The sequence below is a fragment of the Chrysochloris asiatica genome, unplaced genomic scaffold (genome assembly GCF_000296735.1).
Source record: "Chrysochloris asiatica unplaced genomic scaffold, ChrAsi1.0 scaffold00048, whole genome shotgun sequence".
NCBI classification, from domain to species: Eukaryota; Metazoa; Chordata; class Mammalia; order Afrosoricida; family Chrysochloridae; genus Chrysochloris; species Chrysochloris asiatica.
Window position 1 is genome coordinate 19,725,206 of NW_006408566.1, and position 25,495 is coordinate 19,750,700.

The window sequence follows — 25,495 nt, forward strand, 5'->3', positions numbered from 1 at the left end:
TTTTTTTTTTTTTTTTCATCCAAAATAATTGTACTTCCATCTCTTAATTAGGGAGATATGCAAACCGAAATACTTAAATAAGACCTCAGTACGTCCTGGCCTGAAGAACTGTGGGGATGTTAATTGTATTGGACGGATTCATACATACCTCGAGTTGATAGGAGCAATCAATTTTGGATGTGGTAAAAATAAAAACCCAACAACATCTTTTACTCGACATTTTTAAATATTTAACAGTGCCCAATATTTTCTTCCATAGTTAGAATTCAAGTAGATTTAGATATAGACATAGAATTCAAAGAAATGCTACAATGTTATAGAGTAAATATTTTGAGATTTTGCTTTAAAACAGAATTCTGTTGCTTAAACTGTATTTTCCTTTGATCTACAATGAAATCTGGTATAATTTTAAAAAAATATTCAATCTAAGTAAAAAAAAATAATAATAATTTAAGAATGTAGTTTTTATGCCAGGTAAAAGGAAATTATTTTATGAGATGTAACAATAGCCCATTTAATTTGCATACTGTATTAGTGCTAGAAATGCTGTCTAGCAATGCTTAAATAAAGGAAATAACTTATGAACCTCTGTAGTACTAAAAGTGCCAAAATATTTTTTCATGAAGAAAGTTTCTTTCACTTAGGTTATTTAAAATATAAAGTTGATGAATATGCATGTATTTAAATATATTATGCACCTTTTTATTGAATTAACATGACACAAACTTTCTAAAGAAAAGTATAGCCGTAGCTTCACAGTGATAAGGTAATTAGAGCATATTCTGTATCTGTGAAAATGAGACGTCTAACCAGAAAACTTTTATTAGAGGCCTATCCTAAAGTCTGTCTCTCATTTCAGTGTCTAATTGCCCGTAGCACACTTTATATTGAGATTAGCTTTTTCAGGAAAATGAAGGCATCTTAGCTTCCGTAGTTACTGAAAAGTAAAATCATGTTTTCTATATTTTATACTTCCAAAAGACTTGTTACTAAGTGCTGTTATGGCTCTTTTGGCTGATAGTGACCCCATGTGACAGAGTAGAACTTCCTCATAAATTTTTCTAGGCTGTGATCTTATAGGAGATATAGACATAGAATTCAGATTGCCAGGTCTTTGTCCTGCTGAGCTACTACATGGGTTAGAATTGCCACCCTGTCAGTTAGCGTCTAAGTTCTTTACTGTTGCACCACCAGAGAGGCTTGCTCTGTACCACTGAGTTGATTCCAACTCACAGCAACCCTGTATAGGATTTCTGAGGCTGTAAATCTTTACAGAAGTAGACAGCCTCATCCTCCTGCAGAACAGCTGGTGGGTTTAAACTGTTGACCTTTTAGTTAGAAGTCCAGTGCTACTAGCACTCATTTAATCAGAAATTAAACAAATTTCCTACTTCCTAAGTGTTCTGTTTGATTGAGATTTCCTTATAAGAAGAGTATTAGTAACTGCAGAATACATCGCCACTGTGGAATAAGATTATCATAGAAACTCAACTATAAAGAAATCTAGAAATTGACTCACAATTTATAGTCAGTGTAGATGTGTCTTATTTTATTTCAAAAAATAATTATTTTATTTTTCCTTAATTTTGATAGAACAGGCTGTATATAACAAACCACAGCCAGTTGATAAAGTACGAATCAGAGACAGAAAAGATACCGTAGAAGCGTACCAACTTGCCCAGCGTCTGCAATCAATGGTAAGCTGTCAGCTTGCTTTCTAAATGATCTTTCCAAATTACTCCTTACTCTGTAAACAAAGGCATGCCTGCATCTTTTTAACTGTTGAGCAAATGCTCATTTGATGAAGGATATGTTTTCTCTTATATTTCAACTCAGTCATTTACTTTTTTGGCTTCCAATCATTTTCATGCTGGTTTATGAGGCAAAAACAACCCCAGAAATTCCAGTGACAAGCTATGCAGTATTTTTGTTTTCCCTTTTTTGCTAACATGGTCTTAGGCTATTGTTTAATTTATAAATCTAATGTGTCTTTTAAAAGTATACAGTTAAATTCTTCTCTCTTTCTGATATTTTCTTATAGTTTCTATTTTGTTTTTGTTAAAAATCAGCTATTTTGGGACAGCTCTCTAAAATACTTTATCTTTAATTCTTAGAGATAAGTTTTATAGTATTTTTAAATTCTTGAATCTTATTTTAAAAAATAAATGATCCAATAAGCTTCTTATAAACTGTAGTGTGACCTTAGGGGTTTTGCTATCTAGAGTAAATTGATAATAGGTGAGATTGATGAAAAAAAATGTAGATAATGGAGTAGGTATTTTTCTCAGTATTTAGGCTGTAAACAAACACTTAATACTTGGTGGTGGTGGTTATGTGCCATGGAGTCAGTTTCGACTCATAGTGACCCCATACAGGGCTTCTGAGGCTATAAATCTTTACGGGAGCAGAAAGCCTGTCTTTCTCCTGCAAAACAGCTGATAGTCTTGATAGTCTCAAACTGCTGACCTTGAGGTTAGCAGCCTGATTTGTAACCACTACACTACTGGAGCTCCTTACCTGCTACCTAGATTTATGAAAATTAAAGAAGAAATTCAAATAAACCCAAGATACAGAAAATTATCAATGACATATTTCTCAGCAAAGTGCTGACTAACTAGCCCACTGCCATTGAGTTGATTTTGACTCATGGTAACCCTTTCTTTACAGGGTTTCCAAAACAGTACATCTTTCTAGGAGCAGATAGCCTCATCTTTCTCCCTGGTAGCAGCTGACCTTTTAATTAGCAGTTCTATGTCTAACCTCTTATGGTGGTGGTGGTTATGTGCTGTCAAGTCAGTTATGACTCATATCAGGCTTTAAATCTCCACGGGAGCAGAAAGCCTCATCTTTCTCCCTCGGAGCACTTGGTGGATTTGAACTGCTGACTTTGCTGTTAAAGCCCAGTGAATAACTCACTGTGCTATTAGAGTTCCTTAAAGTGCTAACTTGTGTTGTTGAGTGTCATTGAGTCGGTTCCGACTCATGGCAACCCTGTTTAGGGTGTCCGAGGAGCTGCTGGTGAGTTAGAACCCCCTACCTTATGGTTCAAAACCAACCTCGTGGTCCAGTGCATTATCCTGCAGCACCATTCCAGTACTAACTAGTAAACATAAATTGATAAAATGGAATTCATTCAGTAATCTGATATAATATTTTAGGTAAATTAATTTTTTTTTAGAAATTTATTGTGGTTTTAAGGGCTCTGGTAGCGTAGTGGTTACGAATCAGGCTGCGAACCGCAAGGTCAGCAGTTCGAAACTACCAGCTGCACCGCGGGAGAAAGATGAGGCTTTCTGCTCCTGTAAAGATTTACAGCCTCGGAAACCCTGTACAGGGTCGCTATGAGTCGGAACCGACTCCACGGCACACAACAACAACAACACAACAACATCATTGTTGTTTTAATGAATTCATGTGCTTTGATTTCTGAAAGTGAATCTTATTACCTTTTGCTTTATTTTAATCAAATCATAGCGTACAAGAAGACGAAGGGTTCGAGATCCATGGGGAAATTGGTGTGATGCAAAGGACTTAGAAGGACAAACATTTGAGGTAACTTTAACCTTCTTCAATATCCATGAAAGCTCTTTAGTCAGTATATGAGGGGCTTTACAAAAGTTCATGGAAAAATTGAATTAAAAAATAATGGAATTTTTCCATGACCTTTTTGTAGGCCCTCTGAATTTGTATATTTTAATATCTTATATAAATACTGGAGTCCTGGTGTGGCACTGTAGGATACACACTGGACTGCAGGGTCAATTTGAGCCGTAAGATTGGAGAATCAAACTCTTAACAGTTGCTCTTTGGAAATCCTATACAGGGTCGCTGTGAGTTGGAACTGACTCCACGTCACATAACAATATCATAAAAATAATTTGTTTCATGTATATATACATATGTATGTTTTTAGTTCATGTTAATTTGTCTAGAAGTCACCAATAAACAAAGTAGAGAGCATTAGTGGTGTAGTTAACTAGAAATTTGGTTCCTCTTCAAAATTTTGATTCTCTGTCTCCATGTTCCTGAAATGTGGATATAGAAGCATGTTTATGAACTTGTTCAAGAACGTCTGCTAGAGGGCCAGGAAATTGGTATGCCTGATTCATTTTAAGAAGCATTTATCAAATGATATTCTGATAGCTAAAATAGTATTTCAAGCATTAAACATAGATTAATTATAATATTGAAGTGTTATGGAGCAGCATAAATAAAGTATAAATATAAAAAAATACGTTCTAGAAAAGGTGAATAGTCCATTTGGGTTGGAGTATAATTTTGGTTAGTGGGAATGGAATTAATTGAATGTTTGTATAAGTATACTGTGGTTAAGAACTTGGCTGCTTAGTTTAAAGACTAGTGGCTCGAACTGACCACCAACTCTGTGGGAGAAAAATGTAGAAAAAAACAGTCTGCTTCCGTAAAGATTCATAGACTTGGGAATCCTGTGGGCAGTTCTACTCTGTCCTATAGGGTCACTATGAGTGAAAATCAACTTGACAGCAACAAATTTGATTTGGTTTTTGGTTATATGGGACTTGCTATTGTCGGTATTTTACAAACATTAGTAACACCTTTAATCTTCGTAATAGCACATGACATATTGTTAATGCTATTATTGTTGTTACTATTTTAAAGATGAGGAGACTGAAGCACAGAAAGCTTCAGTAACTTGCCCAGTCACCCACCCACCCACCTATTAAGTAGCAGAGCCAGGCTCACTAGCTGCAGAATCTGTGTTCCTCGTCATTATGGTGTGCTGTCTTTTTGGTTGTGTTAGAAAAACCATAGGACTTGATTATAAAATTTGGGCAGTAACAAACAGGAAAGACCTGGGTGTTTCTGAAGCTTTTGAATCTGATATTATTGATTGAAATGGGCAAGTCAAGAGAAGGAATAAAATGTAAATTTTGTATGGAGAGTCAGTGAAAAAGAGGAAGACCCTCAACTAGATGGGTTGACACAAGTGATAGCAACAATAAGGTCAAGTGTAATCATTGTGAGGATGGCGGGAAAACAAGCAGTGTTTTGTTCTGTTGTACATAGAATCATTGTGAGTTGCAACCAACTCTGCATGCAGTACCTGAAAAGAAAATGTATTTTGAAATATTTTTTAAAATACACTACCCAACATTTCTATTTGTTAGTACCAAGAGGAGAAGCATATGCATCAATTTAGTCTGTCTGATTCTCACATGCCCTTTAAGTTGAGTATTTGTATTAATTCTGCCTCAGTGATTAGTGAGCTCTTCGATGAACTGGTATTTTATGTTTTATTTAGCATCTCTCTGCTGAGGAGTTGGCAAGAAGAAGAGAAGAGGAAAAATGTAAACCTGTTAATAAGTCTTTTAAAGTGCCAAGGTCAACAAAAAGGTGTAGTGTTATGCATATATATCTTTCTGTTGTTTTTTTTCCCACTTTTCATGGATTAAAAATGAATGGAAAAGCTATCCAAGTTAGCTACATTATGTTATTCACATGATATTTTTAAATACTACTGTAATTTTTGACTCTTTATTTTTCTGATCATCAATTTGGAAGACTTGAAGCAAAAGTTTTATACTTGTTCAAGTTGAGGATCCAGTGTGTGTTGTAAAGGGACCTTGTTGACGTGATGGACTGGCAACCTCATTGAGTAACTGGCGCTGTCTTTGGGTGGTGCTGATTGTTAGCAAGTGTTATTGATAATAAGTGAAAAAGCTTAAAGTTAAAATTAGCATTAAAGTTAAAATTAGCCACGCAAGTTAAAATTAGCAATGGCTGCACATCATGGTTCTTTCATGCTCCAGGGTACACTCCTCTGCAATTAATGCTGCCAGGTGCTCCACTTCTTACCCACCTGTCCTTTCTGTCTTGTGACTGCTGTTGAGTATGCACTTTCTAATGTCAAGAGCTTTACACTTAAGGCAACAAATATTTCTGAGTGTTTGCTGTGTGTCAGGCACTATTCTAGGCACTTGAGATACAGTGTTAAACAAAACAAAGTCTCTTTTCTTTTTATGCTAAAAACTTCCATGGTGAAATAGGAACAGAGTCCTGCCCTTCTCATGTAACATGTTTTTTGGTTTTCTGTCTTTTTTCCTCTGAACGTGGCCTAAAATTGTTAATACTTTTCTCAAGTGTTAGAAAAGGACTTTCTAACATTTCTCAGATTTCTGCTGGGTTTTTGTTTTTATTTTAATCTAGCCTTGCTTAAATGCCTCCTTTTTCCACCATTTTTACTTGTTCATTTTAAATTATGAGTCTCTCATAGAATTTTCTCTATACAGTGTTTATAAGAACCATCATTCAATAAATACTGAGTCGCTACTATGTGCTGGGCACATGATTGTACTTCTAGAAGTGTTATTGAGAGTGTATGTTCTTTCAGGTCTCATGTCAGGGAATCAGTTGCATTTTCTTTGAACTTTCTGAAATCTGCTTCCAGTGCAGGACACATAGCTGACTATACTATTTTCCTCTCTGGTTGTTAAAAGAAATTTACGATAGAAGGATTCTCTTTTTCCCAAAATTCCTACCATTTCCCATTTTTCTGTAAAGTTCAAAAAAACAGTGCTTCGTCCCAAAAGAGTCTATGAAATATCCTAAGTAATTAAACTGTTGTTGTTAGTTCCCACCCAGTCAGTTCCAACTCTTAGCATCTCTATAAAGGGTTTCCAAGACAATCTACAGCATCAGAAAGCCTCATCTTTCTCCCAAGGAGCAACTGATGAGTTTAAGTGCCAATCTTTTAGTTAGCAGTTTACTGCTTATCCTATAGTGCCACCAGCATTGTTGTTATGTGCCATCAAGTCAGCTCCGACCCATAGCGACCCTGTATAGGGTTTCCAAGGAGCAGCTGGTGAATTTGAACCACCAAGCTTGTGGTTCAAACTGACCTTGCAGTCCAGAGCTTATCCTATGATGCCAGTTTAATATTTTTCTCCTTCAAGCAGAATTTGAGTTTAAATTATTGGTACTTTGTTTTTAATTTTAAATAGAAGTTCCTTTTCTAATCTTTTTATTGAAATTATATTAAAAATAAATGTATTTTTTCTTTCAGCTCGTTTGATCCCTTCCAACTGATACCTTGTAATTTTTTCAATGAAGAAAAGCAGGTACTATTTATACATTAATGAATGACCAAGAGTGATATGTTCCTGACAGTCATGAAAGATGTGTAGTTTTCTTATGTATGCAAGGCACTGTGTTAATCTGGAATTAAAAGGTTCACGTATAATTCCTGTACATAAGGATTTTGCAGTCTATTTACTTACGCAAATAATGTGCCCAGTATGCATTTTTTGCCAACCATGAAAAAGCCCTTTGCCCCCCAGTGCCTTTTTTGTGAACACGCTATGCCCCGTTGTTTGTGGGAAAATGGTAATTTGGGAAAATGAGATCTGTGTATGTTAAGGCAAGATCTACTAAAGTTTCAAATCAGTGATTGGTACAAATGGGAAATGGAAGTGAAATTTCTCCATAGTGAGGTTATGAGTAGTGATTTTTAAATTTCAAAGTGTGGTTTACACTGATCTTTGACTAGAGGTAAGAATTTGGCAGGATAAGTAAAGGAGAGAGAAGGATGTTCTAGTTTGGGAAAACAAAATCAATTTTTATGCCCCCCATTTTTTTTTTTTTTTTTATATTTCAGGAGCCATTTCAGGTGAAAGTGGCTTCAGAAGCACTTTTAATAATGGATTTGGTAAGGATAATCTACTGTGTTTGTTTAGTTATTCTGATTTCTATTCTTGTGTATTTTTATTGCAGGCATAAGAGAGAGTATGGAAGACGTGTATTTTGGATCTTAACTATCTTCTTTTACAAGGAATCTAAAAATAAGTCTTTTCTTTTGGAGAAAAGTCAAACAATTGCATGTTTCCATATTTTAGAAAATATAAATTAATGTGAGTTTTGCAGACTGTTTATCATCATTAGCCCTATTTTCATTTCCTTATACCCCTTGTCTGCTACCTTCTAGATAACTGCAACAAATCACAACTCCCATAATTTGGAGGCTCCTTATTTGCAGTACATTATTGATGCCTCCATCAGTTGTGTGTTTGTTTATGGTGTTTTTCTGTTGAAGGATCCAGAATGCTTTTTACATTTTACCCTTGTAAAATCTTCCCTAAGTAGGGAGAACAAGTGGAATAGTAATGTCTTGGTGAATTTAAATGTTTTGCTCAAAGCTGCTCAGAGAAGATAGACCAGAATCTAAGTCTCTGTGTACCTAGCCTAGCATTGTTCCTCTTCTGTTCTACTTTATTTAGAAAACACAATTGACATACTTGTAATTAACTTTCATGTGATAAGTGGATTTTATTTTAATTTTTTGTCAGGTGAATTTCTGCATTTGGGCTAAATCTGTCTTTTTATTTCATTTAGCATGCTCATGTTTCTATGGCAGAAGTCATTGGTCTGTTAGGCGGAAGATATTCTGAAGTTGATAAGATAGTTGAAGTAAGTTCTTTATTTAAAGACTTTTAAAATTATTCATTGTCCTTGCTGCTTTCCATATATTTTTATAAAATTGAGGGAATGTAATTAAAGTGCAGGCTTTACTTATGGTATGGAGTCCTGGTGGCACGATAGGATAATGCGCTGGACTGCAAGATTATTTTGAACCTCAAGTTTGGTGGTTCAGATTCACCAACCACTCCTTGGAAACCCTATACTGGGTCTCTAAGAGTCGGAACCAACTCCATAGCACTTACCAACAACAACAGCAACCTATGATAGGAATGAGAATATGCAAATCTAGACAGTTGTTTGTTCCCAGAAGTGATATGACAGTCCATATACTGAGAACCTGTTGGTCTTGTATAAGGAAGAAAGAGCAGAGCCAGGTTTTGGCTGCTCATTATTTACACCAATAAAAACCTACAACTCACTGTGTACTATTACTTACACTTGAAATAAGACAGTATCAGGTGTAAATAATAGAAGTTAGTGAAAAGTGTACTTTTATAACAAGTATATGTGAGATAACTTGGAAAACTAAACATTATAGCCTTGTTTGAGTGGAAAAATACACTTTGAGTTAAAAGATAATGGAATTTTCCAACACACTTTTTGAAGCCCCTCATACAAACACATTTTTGACATAATACATTTGTGAGCTACAGATTACTTATGGCATAATTAGATAAAAGTCTTGCCTGTGAAAAGTTGGTTTGTTTTTTTTTTTGAAAGAATTAAAACATCAAAAATAGAATTCACAGGATTTTAGAACAATCACATGATACTAAATAATCCTTTGCAGATCTGTGCAGCAGAGCCGTGTAACAGTCTCAGTACTGGACTGCAATGTGAAATGGATCCTGTATCACAAACACAGGCCTCAGAGACCTTGGCTGTTAGAGGCTACAGTGTTATTGGATGGTATCATTCTCATCCTGCCTTTGATCCTAACCCATCGTTACGAGATATTGATACCCAAGCTAAATACCAGGTGTGTCTATAGGTCCTATGTATACTGTGATTACACTGCCTCCCCTGTGTTGCTTTCTAGTAAATGTATATACTGTTTTACTTGACATATTAGAATTATTATTGTAATACTAAGTTAGAAAATACTGCATTCTAATAATTGCTTCTAGGGCTTTGAAATAAATTTTTTTTTTTTCATTGTGAGTAATACATACTTAGGCAACTGTATGAAAAATTGGTTGAAAAATCAGCTGTTTTGTTTAATTCAAACAGCGATAAGTACTGCCAAAGTCGAATGGGAACAACTAGAAATAGGAACAGGATCTGATTGAACTGATTGTAGACAGTATATTTTACATCTCTGAATAAGACAGTTTGATTTTCTTCTGAAATTTTATGTTTGGCATCTATATAGGCAACTATTTATAAATTACTGTCATTGATAAAGACTCGCTGAATGGTAGTGAATATAGTTAGTAAATATATTTTTAAGGAATGTAAGTTTTTTTAAGCCAGGTGATTTTTTGTGAGGTTCATTTCAAATTTAGTGAAGCATATTTTGGCACAGTTTAGATTGTAGAGTAAATATATAAGATGTTTAATTGTTGTGTTGACATAAAAGTTTTTACCTTTTTTGTTCAATTTCCCCACCAAGTATTTAAAATGTTGGTTCAGATAAATACTGACTTTTAAATATATGAAGTGGAAACTAATTACACTTTTCTCTTTTAAATTGCAGAGTTACTTCTCCAGAGGAGGTGCAAAGTTCATTGGAATGATTGTTAGTCCCTATAATCGAAATAACCCTTTACCTTATTCCCAGATCACCTGCTTGGTTATAAGTGATGAAATGAGTCCGGATGGCTCCTATCGTAAGTTTTCAACAAAATTCAGTTCAATTCTGTGCTCTGCCCTCATATTTTTTCATCTTAAGAAGCCAAGAATGTACAGCTATGCAGAACTACTTGATGGAAAAGTTGGCACCATCTGTTAAAGTCACTCTTCAGATACCAACAAGTACAACCACTGTCTTCCTCCTTATATCCTGTTGCTACATTAACGTCCCTACAGGGCCACTGGCAAAAGGATTAGAATTTGGAGAAAAGTTTTAACCAAGCAATGTTTGTGCTAGGCGCTGGAGACACCAGTAATACAGACAGAACTCTGTTTTCATGGAATTTATTTCATAAATGCTGACTAGCTTTTTCTGCTGTGTCTTACAGAAAGAAAAATGACTACCTTGCCACCAACTTGCCAATTAGGCTTAACAATTAACTATTTTTAACTCTTAGTTCCCATTCTGTCTCAAAGAATTTGATTGGCTTAGCGCATATGACTTGGTTCCTCCAGGGTTTTATGTCCACTTGGGTCCAGCTGACTATGACTGGATAGAGAGTCTGTGTTAGAGGGAAAAGGGAAAGGAAGGGACTGTATGAAGGAGGTGGAAATGGCAGGAAATGATCTCAGGGAAAAATGGACATCACTAGGATATTTGGTCTGTATTCTCCATCATTGCTACCCTGTTCTAGTTCCAGTATTCAGTATCTTATTTCTGAACTACTGTTTACTTGCTTCCTTGTTTTAAGTCTTATCAACCCAAAACCTATCCCCACTAACTACCAAAGTGATTTTTCTAAAACACAAATTTGCTTATGTTACACCACCACACCATCCCCCCACCCCCATCCTAAAAGCTTTAGAAGTTTCTTAGGACCTCCATAGTGAAATCTAAGTTCATTAGCATGACATTCAAGAGCCTCCCTGTCTGATGTTTACATCTTATTGATTACTATTGCTTTGCACATGGTTGTTCTAATATGATTTAGATCCATTTAGTGTGGCTCTGTGGGTTAATGCGCTGGACTGCAAAGTCAGTTTGAACTGCAAGGTCAGTGGTTCAAGCTCACCAGCCACTCCTTGGAAAACCCTATACAGGGTCACTATGGGTCGGAACAGACTTGACGGCACTTAACAACAACTGTTAAATGGCTTCTTAACTTTTGCTCCTTCCCTCGTCATCCTTTCTAGAAAATTTCCTTTTTCCCAATCTAGGTGGTTTCCCTTCTTGGCTGCCCATAACCTTGTGGACACTGTCACTTCAGCTAGCTGCATTGTAGTTTTCTTGCTCACTAGATCTTAAACTCCTTGAAAGTAGATACTATCTTATACTCACTTTTCTGTACTGTTTCTATCACAGGGCCTACTATTAAATAACTACTAAATTTAATAAATTGAAGGAGCTCTGGTAGCGTAGTGGTTACGAATCGGGCTGCCAACCTTAAGGCCAGCAGTTCGAAACTACCAGCCGCTCCACGGGAGAAAGATGAGGCGTTCTGCTCCCGTAAAGATTTACAGCTTCGGAAACCCTGTACAGGGTCGCTATGGGTCGGAAACGACTCCACGGCACTTAACAACAACAAATTTAATAAATTAAGTTCCCTTTATTCCCAGTGTTCTCACTGAGATATCTCTTCAATAAAGATTAATTCTCATTAATACTTTTCATTGTTTACTAGTACTTGTATCTTCTTTGCATTTGCAACTCTTTTTCCTGCCTTCATGTACACTTTTGTCTTACAATGTAGTTTGTGCATTTAGCATTTCTCACTAAACCGTGAGATTCCCAAAGAGCACTGTCTGGTCTTTGTTTCCCCAGAAGCACCTAATCAAGTGCCTTGCCATCCATGAGATGTTTATCATACTCTTGGTTTTTATCATATTGGCATTAATTTTCATCTGGAGTCCAAATATCATTCTTTGAACTGATATAATTTCATTAAAAATTACAAAAAAGGAAATGATGATTAATTTACTGTGAATTTAAATCAGTTTTTAATGTCACTATATGCTAGATTTTAGAGCAAACCTTTACCAAGGTGCTCTTCAATATAGTAAGTGGCGCAGTGGGGGCTAATATGTCAGACTGCAAAGTCATTTGAACTGCAAGGTCAGTGGTTTAAGCTCACCAGTTACCTCATGGAAAACCTTATGCAGAGTCGCTGTGGGTCAGAATTTGTTAAGTACCGTGGAGTCGGTTCCGACTCATAACCCTGCACAGAGTTTCCGAGGCTGTAAATCTTTATGGGAGCAGAAAGCTTCATCTTTCTCCCGTGGAATGGCTGGTAGTTTAGAACTGCCAACCTTAAGGCTAGCAGCCTAATTGGTAACCACCACGCTACCAGAGCTCCTTAAAGGTTAGCCACTGAAAAACCTTATGAATAGCAGAATAGCAATAGAACAATGTCTTGATACAATGCCAGAAGACCAGCTCCTCAGGTCATGGAAGGCATGCAAAATATAGCCGGGGAAGACCTGCCTCCTTAAAGTACATTTGACCATTCATTTTTTGATGTGGAACAATGCAAAATGAGAAAAAAGCATCTGCAAACATCCATTAATAATCGAAACATGGAATCTAGGAAAACTGGAAGTTGTCCAGAATAAAATCTGACAAATAAAGATCAATATCCTAGGCATTAGTGAACTGAAATGGATTGGTATTGGCCAGTTTGGATTGGATAATCACATGGTGTACTATGCTGAGAACTACAAATTTGAGTACGAATAGTGTCGCTTTTATCATCAAAAAGAACATTTCAGGATCTATTTTGAGATGCACTGCTCTCCATGATAGGATAATATCCATATGCCTTGAAAGAAGACCAGTTAATACTACTGTTACTTAAATGTAATTCACCAACCACTAAAGCCAGTTATGAAATTAAAGAATTTCTACCAACTTTTTCACTTTAAAATTGAGCAAGCATGCAATCAAGATACATTAATAATTAATTACAGGTGATTGGAATGCCAATGTTGTAAACAAAAAAGAAGGATGAATGGTTGGAAAATATGACCATGGTGATAAAAACAGTGCTGGAGATCACATGATTGAATTTTGCATAACCATGCCCTGGTGTGACAGTACCAGTTAATGTGCTGGACTGCAAGGTCGGTGGTTCAAGTTCACCAGCCACTTCTCAGAAGCCCTATATAGGATCACTGTGATTCGGAAGTGACTCTACAGCACTTAACAAATAACATATTCATTGCAAACACTTTTTTTTTTTTTCAACAACATAAAAAGTGACTACACATGTGGGCGTCACCAGATAGGGTACACAGGAATCAAATTGACTGCTTCTGTGAGAAGATACAATACACAAGCTCTGTCATCAAGCAGAGCAAGACCTTCAGTTGCTTATATGCAAGTTCATAGAAGCAAATTAAAAAGCAGGTCTGCTAGAACCAAAATACAACCTTGAATATATCTCACCTAAAGTTAGAGACTATTTCAAGAACTACTTGATGCCTTAGACACTAATGACCAAAGACTAAGAATAGTAGGAGGATATCAAGATCATACATGAAGAATGCAAAATAAAGAAAACAAAGAAAAGGCTAAAATGGATGTCAGGCTTGCTTTTGAACTTACAGAAGCTAAAGTGACTGGAAGAAATGATGAAGTAAAAGAGCTAATCAGAAAATTTCAAAGGGCTTCTCGAGATGACAAAGTATTATAATGAAATTGCAAAGACATGGCAGTTAGAAAGCCAAAAGGGAAGAACACTCTCAGCATTTCTCATGCTGAAAGAAGTCTGAAGAAAAAATAAAAGCCTCCTATTGCAATCGTGAAGAATTCTATAGGTGCGATAGTGAATGATGCAGGCAGTAAGCATCATAAAAAATGAAATGAATACTTAGTCATTCTACAAAAATAATTGGTTGATGCTTAATCATTTCAAGAGGTAAAGAGGAAGTTCTAGCTGCACTGAAGGCAATGACAAAAGCAAGGCTCCAGGAATTGAGGGAATACAAATCGAGATGTTTCAACAAACTGATGCAGCACTGGAAGTACTCCTCTATGTCAAGAGATTTGAAAAACGGATTGGAAGAAATCTGTATTTGTGCCCTTTTCAAAGAGAGGTGACCCAAGGGAATGAGGAAATCATCAAACAGTATCTCCAAGTAAAATCTTGCTATAGGTAACTAAACAGATGGTCGCAGTAGTACACTGGTAGTCAGTTCCCAGGAATTCATGTCAGATTTAGAAGAGGATGTAGAACAAAGGATATTATGCTGATGTCAGGTGTATCTTAGCTGGGGAAAAAAAAAAAAAATATATATATATATATATATCAGAAAGGTGTTTACTTGTGCTTTATTGACTACGCAAAGTTTTTCAACTGTAGATCCTAACAAATTATAGATAACATTGTGAAGAATTGGTATTCTAGATCACTTAATTGTGCTCATGAGTAGCCTATTCATAGACTGGGAGGTGGTAATTCAAACAGAAAAGGGATACTGAATGGTGTAAAATCAGGGAAACTATATGCCAGGGTTGTATTCTTTCACCATACTTAGCTGAACACATAATCTGAGAAGCTGGATTATATGAGGAAGAGTGTGGCATCAATATTGGAGAAAATTATTAGCAACCTGTAATACGTAGATGACACAACCTGCTTGCTTAGAAGCAAAAAGACTTGAAATACTGCTGAAGATCAACGACTACAGTCTTCAGTATGAATTGTACTTCAATGTAAAGAAATCAAAAATCCTCAAACGGAACCACTAAATAACATGATAAAAGGAGTAAAGATTGAAGTTGTCAAACACTTCATTGTGCTTGGAGCCACAGTTAGTACTCTTGGAAGCAGCAGTCAAGAAATCAAATGACGTATTCCATTAGGCAAATCTGCTGCATAAGTCCTCTTTAAAAAAGAGCAAAGGTGTCACTTCGAAGGATTAAGGTGCCTCTGATCTAAGCAATGGTATTTTTAATCACTTCATATGCATGTGAAAGTTGGATAATAATAAGGATAATTGGATAATGAATAAAGATTCTTCTGTGCATAATTCAAGTGCATACAGTAGTTGATTCATTTTGAAATATGGTTCTGGTGAATAATATTGAAAGTACCAAGGACTACCAGAAGAACAAACTAACCTGTCTTAGAATAAATACAGTCAGAATACTCCTCAGAAGCTTGAATGGTGAGACTTCTTCTGTTGTTCCATAAACAATTTGTGAGGAGGGACTAGTCCCTGGAGAAACATTGGTAAAAATGGAGGACCAAGGAAAAAGAGGAAGACCCCACCTATGAGATTTATTGATATAGTGGACGCAACAATGGGCTTGAATATAATAATTGTAAGGATAGCCCCAGGACCTGGTAGTGTTTCATTCTCCTGTGCATAGGGTCACTATGAGTCAAACTGATTATGGTGCTACGGGTTAATGCACTGGACTACAGGGTCAGATTGAATCACAAGGTTGGTGGCTCAAGCTCACCAGCTGCTCCTTGGAAACTCTATACAGAGTCGCTATGAGTCAGAACCAATACGACAGCACTTAACAGCAGCATTAGCAAATCGAACAATAACCCCAGCTATTAACTAATAACTAGTTATTTAAATTTAAACTAATTAAAAATAAATTTGAAATTTCACTTCTTGCCAAAATGCAGTAGCAGGGCACTCCCTGAAACAACAACAACAACAAAAAAAACTGTTCAAAGTCTGTAAAATAGTGGTAATTAGGACATAGCATTAAGGTAGCAAATGTACATGATCCTTGAGAAGCAAATAAATAAAGGAAGCATACAATTTTCCTAGTTTACTAAGAAAATTTCTAGCTATGACACAAGAAGAAAACCAGCCAGAGGCTGTCAGACTCCCTGAGTTAAGGTGACAAAGCTGAGAATCCAGGGAGAGGGAGACCCAAGGCAGGGTGAGTTCACAGGACAGAAAACCAGAGGATAAAAGAGCCTCTTAGAAAGTGAATTCTAGAGTTTTGTAGACTGTAGATAGTACCCCTTGAGTATTAAACAAAATACAGACCAATGCATGCATGTGAAAAAAATACTGAGGCAGAGGAAAGTACCATTTAGGATTAGAGGAAACAGCACGTGGGGCCAAGAAGTATCAGCCAATCTGGAAAACCTCATAATGCATGGAACTTAAGTATAGTACACAAAAGTGGCTTGCCTCAGCAGGGAAATAATTAATCCTAAAATAAACACAGCTCTGGTCCTGTCGAACAGATCTTAAATACAAGACCCAAAAGATCAAACTGTTCCCAAGTAATTTAACTCTCAGTAAAGCTCAAGAATATTTATAGAAATGCATAAATATCTAGCACTCAGTAAATAAATTCTAAGGTCTCAAATCCATTCAAAAGTTATAATAAGGAGAAAAATCAAAACCAACGCAGAACTTTCACGGATGTTTTATTTAGCAGATGAGACTATTAGAGAATACTTGTTATAACTGTATTCCATATGTTGGGAACATTAAGTAGAGATGTGGAGAGCATGGAAGTCATCCTCCTCATGACAAGAAAAAAGCCAGATAAACCTCAAATCAGCAACATGTATTAGATTTAAAAAATTGGACAGACCAACCCTCCCTTGCCCAAAACCAGAGGGATAATACAGAGAATCACAGCTTGCTGAGAGCAGGAGTTACGAGCAGGAACTGTCAGCAAAAAGTAAACTGTAACTAATGACTTTTACTGGAGGCTGATTATCAACTAGCTTAGGAATTAAAAGCTCCTGGCTTTAAGGGATCCCACACTTTGATGATTTGAAATAGGCTTAGAGATTTGAAATGTACCCAGCACTTATTCTGTTCTGTTCTGCCTTCAAGGGATACTACCAGAGCCTAACTGATAGGAATGAAGGAAATACCAGACTCCAGCTCCATCTGTCTTTCCTATCTCACCCAAGGAGGTGGTGGTGATAAGTGCCATCGAGTCAGCTCCAACCCTTAACGACCCTGTATAGGGTTTCCAAGGGGCAGCTGGTGAGCTTGAACCTCCAACCTTGCAGTTCAAATGGCTTTGCAGTCTGGCACATTAACCCACAGTGCCACACCAGGACTCTAAAATATAGTATTGCCGAAGTGAGTTGTTACTACATGCCATGACTCAGAAAATACCCCTATATAGAGCTTCCGAGGAGCAGCTGGTGAATTTGAACCACCAACCTTGGAGTTCAAACTGACCTTGCAGTCCAGTGCATTAGCCCATAGTGCAAGGAAACTGTAAAGCACTTACAAAGGTCACAACCAACAGATCCTGGCCCACTAAAAATCAGAGACCTAAACTTAGATTGGAGTCCTGGTATGGTGCTGTGGGTTAATGCACCAGACTGCAAAGCCGTTAGAACTGCAAGGTTGGCAGTTCAAACTCACCAGCTGCTCCTTAGAAACCCTATACAGGGTCGCTGTGTGTCGGAACCGACTCGACGGCACTTCACAACAACAATCTTAGATTATAGAGCACTACCTTCCCCCATAGTACCACCTCAACACAGCACCTGTTTAATAACAGAGGATACAGCTAAAAGTACCACACCAGGACTCCCAACAGGGGATGTACATACATCAGAACTTAACAAGTTGTACATTTAAATGTATAGTTTACTAATATGTCAACTATGCCCCCATAAAACGGTTTAAAGTAAATTTAGCTACCTAGTCGCCGTAACTGTGTTTTAGATTGATTCCTGGTATGGCACTGTAGGATCAGCACTGGACTGCAAGCCACAAGGTCGACAGTTCAAACCCACCAGCTGCTCCTTGGAAATTCTATACGGGTTGCTATGAGTTAAACCGAATCAACGGCACTAACATAGTCGTATAAAGGAGTCATCATGATAAGTAGAGAAGAAATCGAAGCTGTCAAAGACTTCATTTTGCGTGGATCAGCAATCAGCACAAGGAAGCAGCAGTGAAGAAATCAAATGACATATTGCTTTAGGCAAATCTGCACAAGATCTCTTGAAAGTATTCATGACCAAAGATGTCAGTTTGAGGACTAACGCGCGCCTGACTCAAGCAGTAATATTTTTTATAACTTCATGTGAATGTGAAAGTTGGGGCAGTGAATAAGGAAGACAGACCATGGAAGAATTGATGCATTTGAGTTATGATGTTGGACAAGCATAGTAAGTATTCTGGACCACCAGAAGAACAACAAATCTGCATTGGAAGTACAACCAGAATGTTCCTTAGAAGCCAAGATGGCCAAACTTCGTCTCTCGTACTTTGGACATATTATCATAAAGAGCCACAATGAGGTGAATTGGCACAGTGGTGGCAGCAAAGGGTTCAAGCGTACCAGAAATTGTGAAAATGGTGCATGACCGAGTGGTGGTTCATTCTGTTGTATAAATAGTCGTTATTGGGCAGAACCAACTCAACAGTACCTAACAATAATCCAAAATTTAGCTCTTATCTTCAGATATATACAGTCACTCATTCTTTTTATCTGTCTATTATTGAGCTCCTACTCTGTTGGAACCAAAGCATGAACAATTAACCATTGTTGGCTTTGGTGAGGTTTTTTACCCCCTGGCAAATGATTTCAAAAATCAGTCCTTTGGCAAATCAGTGCTTAGCTAACTTAACTTTTTGTTTTAATTGTTTAGCTATTTCTTATAACTTCTGTCAAGAATAGGCAAAGTACGTTTTAGCTAGTTTTCAAATGAAACATATATAATAAATAATGGCACATGCATCTATCACCTTTTGTAGTCAAAGACACAATGGCTGCAGCAAAAATTTCCAAGTGCTTCAGTATGTTTGGAATAATAATTATAAATGGGTATCCTTTGACCAGTGGCAATATTTGGGTTAGCAACAGTCACTATCAAGATCTAGAGCCCTTGTGGTTGATACACAATGTACGCTTAGATTGTGCCTAACTTTTCCCATAGCTCTGGATTTGAAAAGCATTCCAAAGTAACAAAAGGTTTATACATTAAGACATCTTCTGAAAAAGGCCTTTTCCTAAAAAAGAAACGTTAAACAGACAGTCATGACTAAGTGAGGTCCTTCCAAGCTACCACAGGCTCCTGGCAATTCTGTGCCTTCAGTTTTCAGGTAGCTAAATCCAGTTTTTAAAACGTCATCTTCAAACACCAAAGCTTGGTAGAGAAATTGCAAAACCCACAAAGGGAAAAATCACTGTAATATAAGTTTTGGTGGTTTTGGTAGAACAGAATATGGGAATACTGAATGGTTTAAAATTCGGAGATGTGTGCACCAGGGTTGTATTCATTCACCATACTTAGTCTGTTTGCTGAACAGATAACCAGAATAGCTGGATCATATGAAGAGGAACATGGCATCAGGATTGGGAGAAGACTCATTAACAACCTTCATGTGATATGCAGGTGATACAACCTTGTTTGCTGAAAGCAAAGAGGACTTAAAATACTTGCTGATGAAGATCAAAGATCACAGACTTCCGTATGGGTACACCTCAATGTAAAGAAAACAAAAATCCTCACCACTGGGCCAATAAATAATCATGGCAAATGGAGATAAGATTGAAGTTCTCAAAGACTTCATTTTGCTTGGATCCACTATCAATACTCATGGAAGCAGTAGTCAAGACATAAATCAAATGACATACTTTGTTAGGCGTATCTGTTGCACAAAACCTCTATAATGTTACAGAACAAAGATGTCAGTTTGAAGACTCAGGTTTGCTTGAACCAAGTAATGTAATTTTTAATAACATCATATACATGTGAAAGTTGGACAGTGAATAAGGAAAATCATGGAAGAATTCATGTATTTGAGTTACGGTGTTGGACAAGAATACTAAATGTTCCATGAACTGCCAGAAAAACAAATCTGTGTTGGAGGAAGTCAGAATGCTCCTTGGAAGCCATGATGATGAGACTTTATTGCTCGTATTTTGGACATATTATCAGGTGGGACCTGTCCTTGAAAAAGGACATCATGCTTATTTAAGTGGAGGGTCAGCAAAAAAGAGGAAGACCCCCAACACGATGGATTGGCATAGTGGCAGCAGCCAGGAGCTGAAACGTAAAAGCAGTTGTGAGGATGACGCTGGTCCAGGCAGTATTTTCTTCTGTTGTGCATAGGGTCCTTATGAGTCAGAACCAGCTGGACACCAACTAACAACAACTCCACATCGTTGCTATAAGCTTAACCTGTATAAAACAGTTTATCACTAGGATCCTGACTAATGTAGCACAGTCTTGATTGCATTCTGGCATTAATTATTAATAGTAGCCCCTTTTGCTGTAAAAGTCTCTTGGATTGTAGACATCCTCCTAAAAAGGATTATTCTTTTCCAAAATTAATTATATTTGTTACTATCCTCTCTCTCATAGTGCTTTGCAAATGGCACTTTTACTTACCTTATTATTATTAATAGCTTAGCATTAATATGCTTGGGGGCCAAGTTCAGTCAGGCAATAAATATTTAATGAACGCCCAGTATGTTTAAAGTGCTGTTCAGCTGGTCTAACAAGCTGTGCTTAGGAAAACACTGATGGGAATTTTAAGTAATTAAATGGAGATTGGAGGTAGGTGATGAAAATTTGCTTCTTTATGCTTTTCTAGGTTTACCTTACAAATTTGAAGTACAACAGATGTTAGAAGAACCTCGATGGGGACTAGTATTTGAAAAGACAAAATGGATAATAGGAAAATACAGGCTCTCCCATAGGTATGTGCTGTGGTTTGAAATGGTTGCACATCTGCAGAGTTTCTCATTAAATAATGTTTTAGAGAAGACCAAAATTAAAAATAAAATTGTGATATATGGCATCAGTGATAGTTTATTAGAAACGGATTCATTTATATAATTTATTTCATTGGAGCTTGTTTTATTTGTTTCTTTTTCCACATTTCTTTTTACAGTAGTGTCCCCATGGATAAAATCTTTCACCGGGATTCTGACCTGACTTGTTTGCAAAAAGTAAGCTGACTTCATTTTAATTGGTTCCATTGTTCACAAATTCTAAAGCTATTCATCTGGATGTGTTTTCCCATGATGCCTCATGCTTGGTGGATACATTTTTCTGTATATATCTGTTACTGCTTTTCCTTTCCAAAATTAATTTCTATGAGACAATTAGCAGCGTGTTTTGTTGCCCATGCTTGTATATAGAAATAATAATACTTTAGAATACATTTGTCAGTGTTGGTTGATGAATTTCTTAGCAGATTATTATTGTACACAATGGAGAACATTTTATGAAATTTAAAAGCACCATATTTCCATTTTTACCTTAACAATTGATCATTTTAAGAAGGTATAAATTTAGCAATTAAATTTAAATGGTCATTTTATGTTATTTAATGTTCTGGTAGGAAGAGCAGGTTTTTTATTATTTCACGCCTAGTTTTGCTTCTATAATGAGCAACTATTTGTGGTGGTGGTGGTAGGTTTTTGGTAGCAACTTATAAATAGAAAACCTAAGCCTACTAAGATTCTGTTTCACATTGTTTTACCCTAGTCTTTTAATATCCATTTATTTCTGTGTGCTGTTAGATTAATTTGCACATTTCTCCAAAAATAGACTCTAGCATCCTAGTTTTGAAGTGGTAGAGTCCTGTGTTTGCACGACATAGGTTTTTATCCTGTAGGATTATCCTGCTTTGTAAAATTATAACTACCAAAAAAGCATGGGGCAAAGTTCCCCAGTTTGTCAAAATTAGAAAGTGCCATTTCTGCGATCTCAGTTTTGTCTCATTTTGTAAGATCCTGAAGGTTCGAGCTAATCTAGTCATTGCTCAGCAGTAGTTTCCAACACACCCGTTAAACAAGGTGCTTTCAGAAGTTTGTGGGAAATGGAATTCTTCCTTGAGCCTTTTAAAGCTCCCTTCATACAGTTAGAAAGCATAAGGTAATCAATCTTCAGCCGCATTGAAGGAAAATATTTTCATTGTCGCATTAGGAAATGTGAGCTTTGGAGCGCGCGAAATAGTAAGCATAATGTAAACCGTCTTAAACTGTGTCTTTATATATACATTTTTTGTTTCATTAGCTTTTGGAGTGTCTGAGGAAAACTCTGAGCAAAGTGACCAATTGCTTCATTGCTGAAGAATTCTTGACTCAAATAGAAAATTTGTTCCTTTCCAATTACAAAAGCAAGCAAGAGAATGGAGCAGCTGAAGAGAACTGTAGTATGAGTTCAGAGGAATTGTTAATGTAATCATTTCAGTCTTGACTAAATGATACATCCTGTTTCAAAGTTATAACCTTGAAATTATTGTCATTTAGCTAACCGTGGCACAACAGTGGTAATTTTTTCTGTAGTCCAAAAAATCTAATCTTAACCTCATATGTCTTGTGAAAAGAAAGAAATAGGGCATTGTTTTCATAAAGTGATTGTCAGGGTATGTCCCAGTGTTCAGTCCTACCATTCAAGTAACACGTAGGATACAATAAGTACATTAACCGAAAAATTTACAAAGGATCCACCCAATGTTATGTTTTGATTGATAAGTGGAATGTGTCTGTGATTTTTGTCTTCCCTGAATCTCCCTTTTATTATAGCCTACTCTGAGTGCCTCACATCTCATCTAGAAGCACTTTCCCGTTGATTCCATTTGTTCTGGTGAGGTTGTTGATGGCTATAAATCGGGGGTGGATGAGTGGTCACTGAAATGATTAGAGCTGAAAATAATTGAGAACTACTAATTTAGTAAATCTTAACAATATAATCTGAGGAAGTGAGCAAGGGATGAGGAGAAATCTTAAAAGAATAGAAAGGAAAGGTCCAAAGAAAGAATTAAGTTCCAATTTTTGCTTCCATTTTATTTGTAACAATACTACAGGATATGCATTTTCTAAAAAATGTGTGTAACATTTTTTATAGATTCACTTACATAAATATGGTACAGTGATATGTCTCCTGCCCTTCCCCCAGTACTTGAATAAATCAGTGTTTTAATTTTAAAAACAAAAACACCTTCAAGGACAAACTTTCTGTATCTAGAACAGAGGTCTTCAAACATGTTATGGGAAAAAACAGATTTATAATGTAGGCTTGCAGGCCACGTGCGGGTTCCATCAGATAGTCTTCTGCGCCCTTTTATAACTCTACAGCGGTAAAAACCATTCTTAACTTATGGGTCATACAAAAGGCAAGCTCACTGACTGCCAAGGAGTCGATTCTGACTCAACATCTCTGTAGGACAGAGAAGAACTGCTTCTGGATGTTTCCGAGACTGAATCTTCACAGGAACAGACAGCCTCATCTTTCTCCCACAGTCATTGGTGGGTTTGAACTGCCAGCCAGCCTTTCAGTTAACAGCCCCGTGTTTAACCCACAGTGCCACTAGGCTCCTCAACGACTAGGTATTGGTTTTTATTTTCCAACTCCTGATCTCTAAAGAATTACAAACATTTAGAATTTTATTAAGGATCATAACCCTGAAACGCTGCAAGGTTTTGCATTATCTTCAAACAATAAAACTCAAAATTATGATTTACCTTTGTTGTTGTTGTTGTTGTTAAATGCCATCGAGTCGGGTCCGACCCATAGCGACCCAGTACAGGGTTTCCGAGGGTGTAAATCTTTACGGGAGTAGAAAGCCTCATCTTTCTCCCGCGGAGCGACTGGTAGTTTCAAACCGCTGACCTTAAGGTTCACAGCCCAATTCGTAACCACTATGCTACGAGAGCTCCTTTGATTTACCTTTAGGTAGTTGTTTTTTTTAATGTTGTGTGCCATCAAGTCAATTCCAATTCATAGTGACCCTGCTACAGTTTCTGAGGAGCAGCTGGTGGGTTTGAACACTGACCTTGCAATTAGCAGTCCAGAGCTTATACTACAATGCCATATTTTTTTATTAAGTTTTCATTTTACAGCATTTTAGTTTCCCATTCAACAGTTTCTATGTGAGTTGTTCAGTAATATCAATTACATTTCTTCACAATGCATAAACATTCTCACTATGTCTGTTCTGGTTGTTCATTTCCATTAATCCAGTTTCTATGTCCCCTTACATTCTATTCCATCTTTATTTAAAAATAGTTGTTGATCATTTGGTCTCGTATAGGTGATTTTTTACCTAAAGTAAGCAGCCATACTACCTGATTTATTAAAGTTTTGTAGATTTTTGTTTATTTCTGTTAACCAGATATAAATGATTTATAATCCTTTTTTCTAATCATACCCAGTTTGGATATATATCCAAACTGGGTATGATTCTGTATTTTTACTTTTTGTATTTTAACCAGTAGCCAAAAAAGAATATAGCTGTATAGAAAGGGTTAGTTGTGTCCCAGTCCCATGATTTTGGGAAATACAATTTACCTTCTCTGGACAGAGGTCTAAATGAACTTTCCAGTATCCGTTTGGGTCTGAAATCTTGAGGCTCATTCTAATTTTAGTCAGTCTTACCTGGAACTTCAAATTTTGAGACATTATCATTCCCAAAGACACAGTTTTAAATAAAATTGCTAATACTTTCCATTTCTCTGTGTTCCTTTAGGATAAACAGTGAAGCTGTTTCTAAAGCAGTGGCACTGGGCACTCAGGGGTATAATGTAAGAGCTCTAGTCTAGTCATCAGGACACCTGAGTACCACGTTTCTTGTAGTCTGTTACTGCTTTGACTCTGTGGCAGTGACCAAGTCACATAACCCACCTGGACCTCAGACTCCTCACCTCTAGTCCAGGGGACAGACCTATTTTAGTGTTCCTTCCTAAGAGAGAAAGGTGAGGCTTTTTACCCCGTAAAGATTTAGTCTTGGAAACCCTGTATACGATCGTTATCAGTCAGAACACCCTCGATGGCAGTGGGCTAATGTGTACTGCAATAGTAATTCAGCTGCTAACCGAAAGGTTGACAGTTCGAACCCACCAGTCACTCTGCAGAAGTATTTACCTTGCAGTCTGCTCTTACAACGATTGTTGTTTTTAAGTGCCATCAAGTTAGTCCCGACTTATAGTGACCCTGTATAGGGTTTCCGAGGAGAGGCTGGTGAGTTTGAACCGCCAACCTTGCAGTTCAAACTGACCTTGAGGTCCAGTGAGTTATCCTACAGTGCCACACCAGGATTCCCTCTGTGCACAGAAGTTGAAATAGGACTTTGAAAACATCCAAGTCCCTTTATCCTGATTTCTTTCACAATGACTAGAAAAAAATTAGCTTAAGATTTTTGCTGCTGCTATTTGGCGTGACGATCAATAAAATCAATTTTTCATTCTCCCATTATTTTAGCATTCAAACCATTCTCTGTTCTTAAGTGGTTTTCCGTTTCCCTTTTATTCAAATGGTTTGGCCATGTAGTCTGGGTTTTC

At 36.8% G+C, this 25,495-nt stretch overlaps 1 protein-coding gene across 1 annotated transcript in view; it reads left to right on the forward strand.

The window, feature by feature from the left end:
• MYSM1 (Myb-like, SWIRM and MPN domains 1) overlaps positions 1-22,458 on the forward strand; it is a 45,021-nt gene extending 22,563 nt beyond the window's left edge. The window contains exons 9-20 of the mRNA XM_006862490.1: positions 52-182; positions 1,594-1,697; positions 3,475-3,552; positions 5,282-5,373; positions 7,043-7,097; positions 7,634-7,684; positions 8,368-8,442; positions 9,245-9,433; positions 10,151-10,283; positions 20,800-20,905; positions 21,100-21,157; positions 22,230-22,458. Of these exons, the coding sequence (XP_006862552.1) occupies positions 52-182; positions 1,594-1,697; positions 3,475-3,552; positions 5,282-5,373; positions 7,043-7,097; positions 7,634-7,684; positions 8,368-8,442; positions 9,245-9,433; positions 10,151-10,283; positions 20,800-20,905; positions 21,100-21,157; positions 22,230-22,397 (1,240 nt within the window). The 3' untranslated portion in view covers positions 22,398-22,458. The remainder of the gene's footprint in view (positions 1-51; positions 183-1,593; positions 1,698-3,474; positions 3,553-5,281; positions 5,374-7,042; positions 7,098-7,633; positions 7,685-8,367; positions 8,443-9,244; positions 9,434-10,150; positions 10,284-20,799; positions 20,906-21,099; positions 21,158-22,229) is intronic.
• The last annotated feature ends 3,037 nt before the right edge of the window (positions 22,459-25,495 follow it).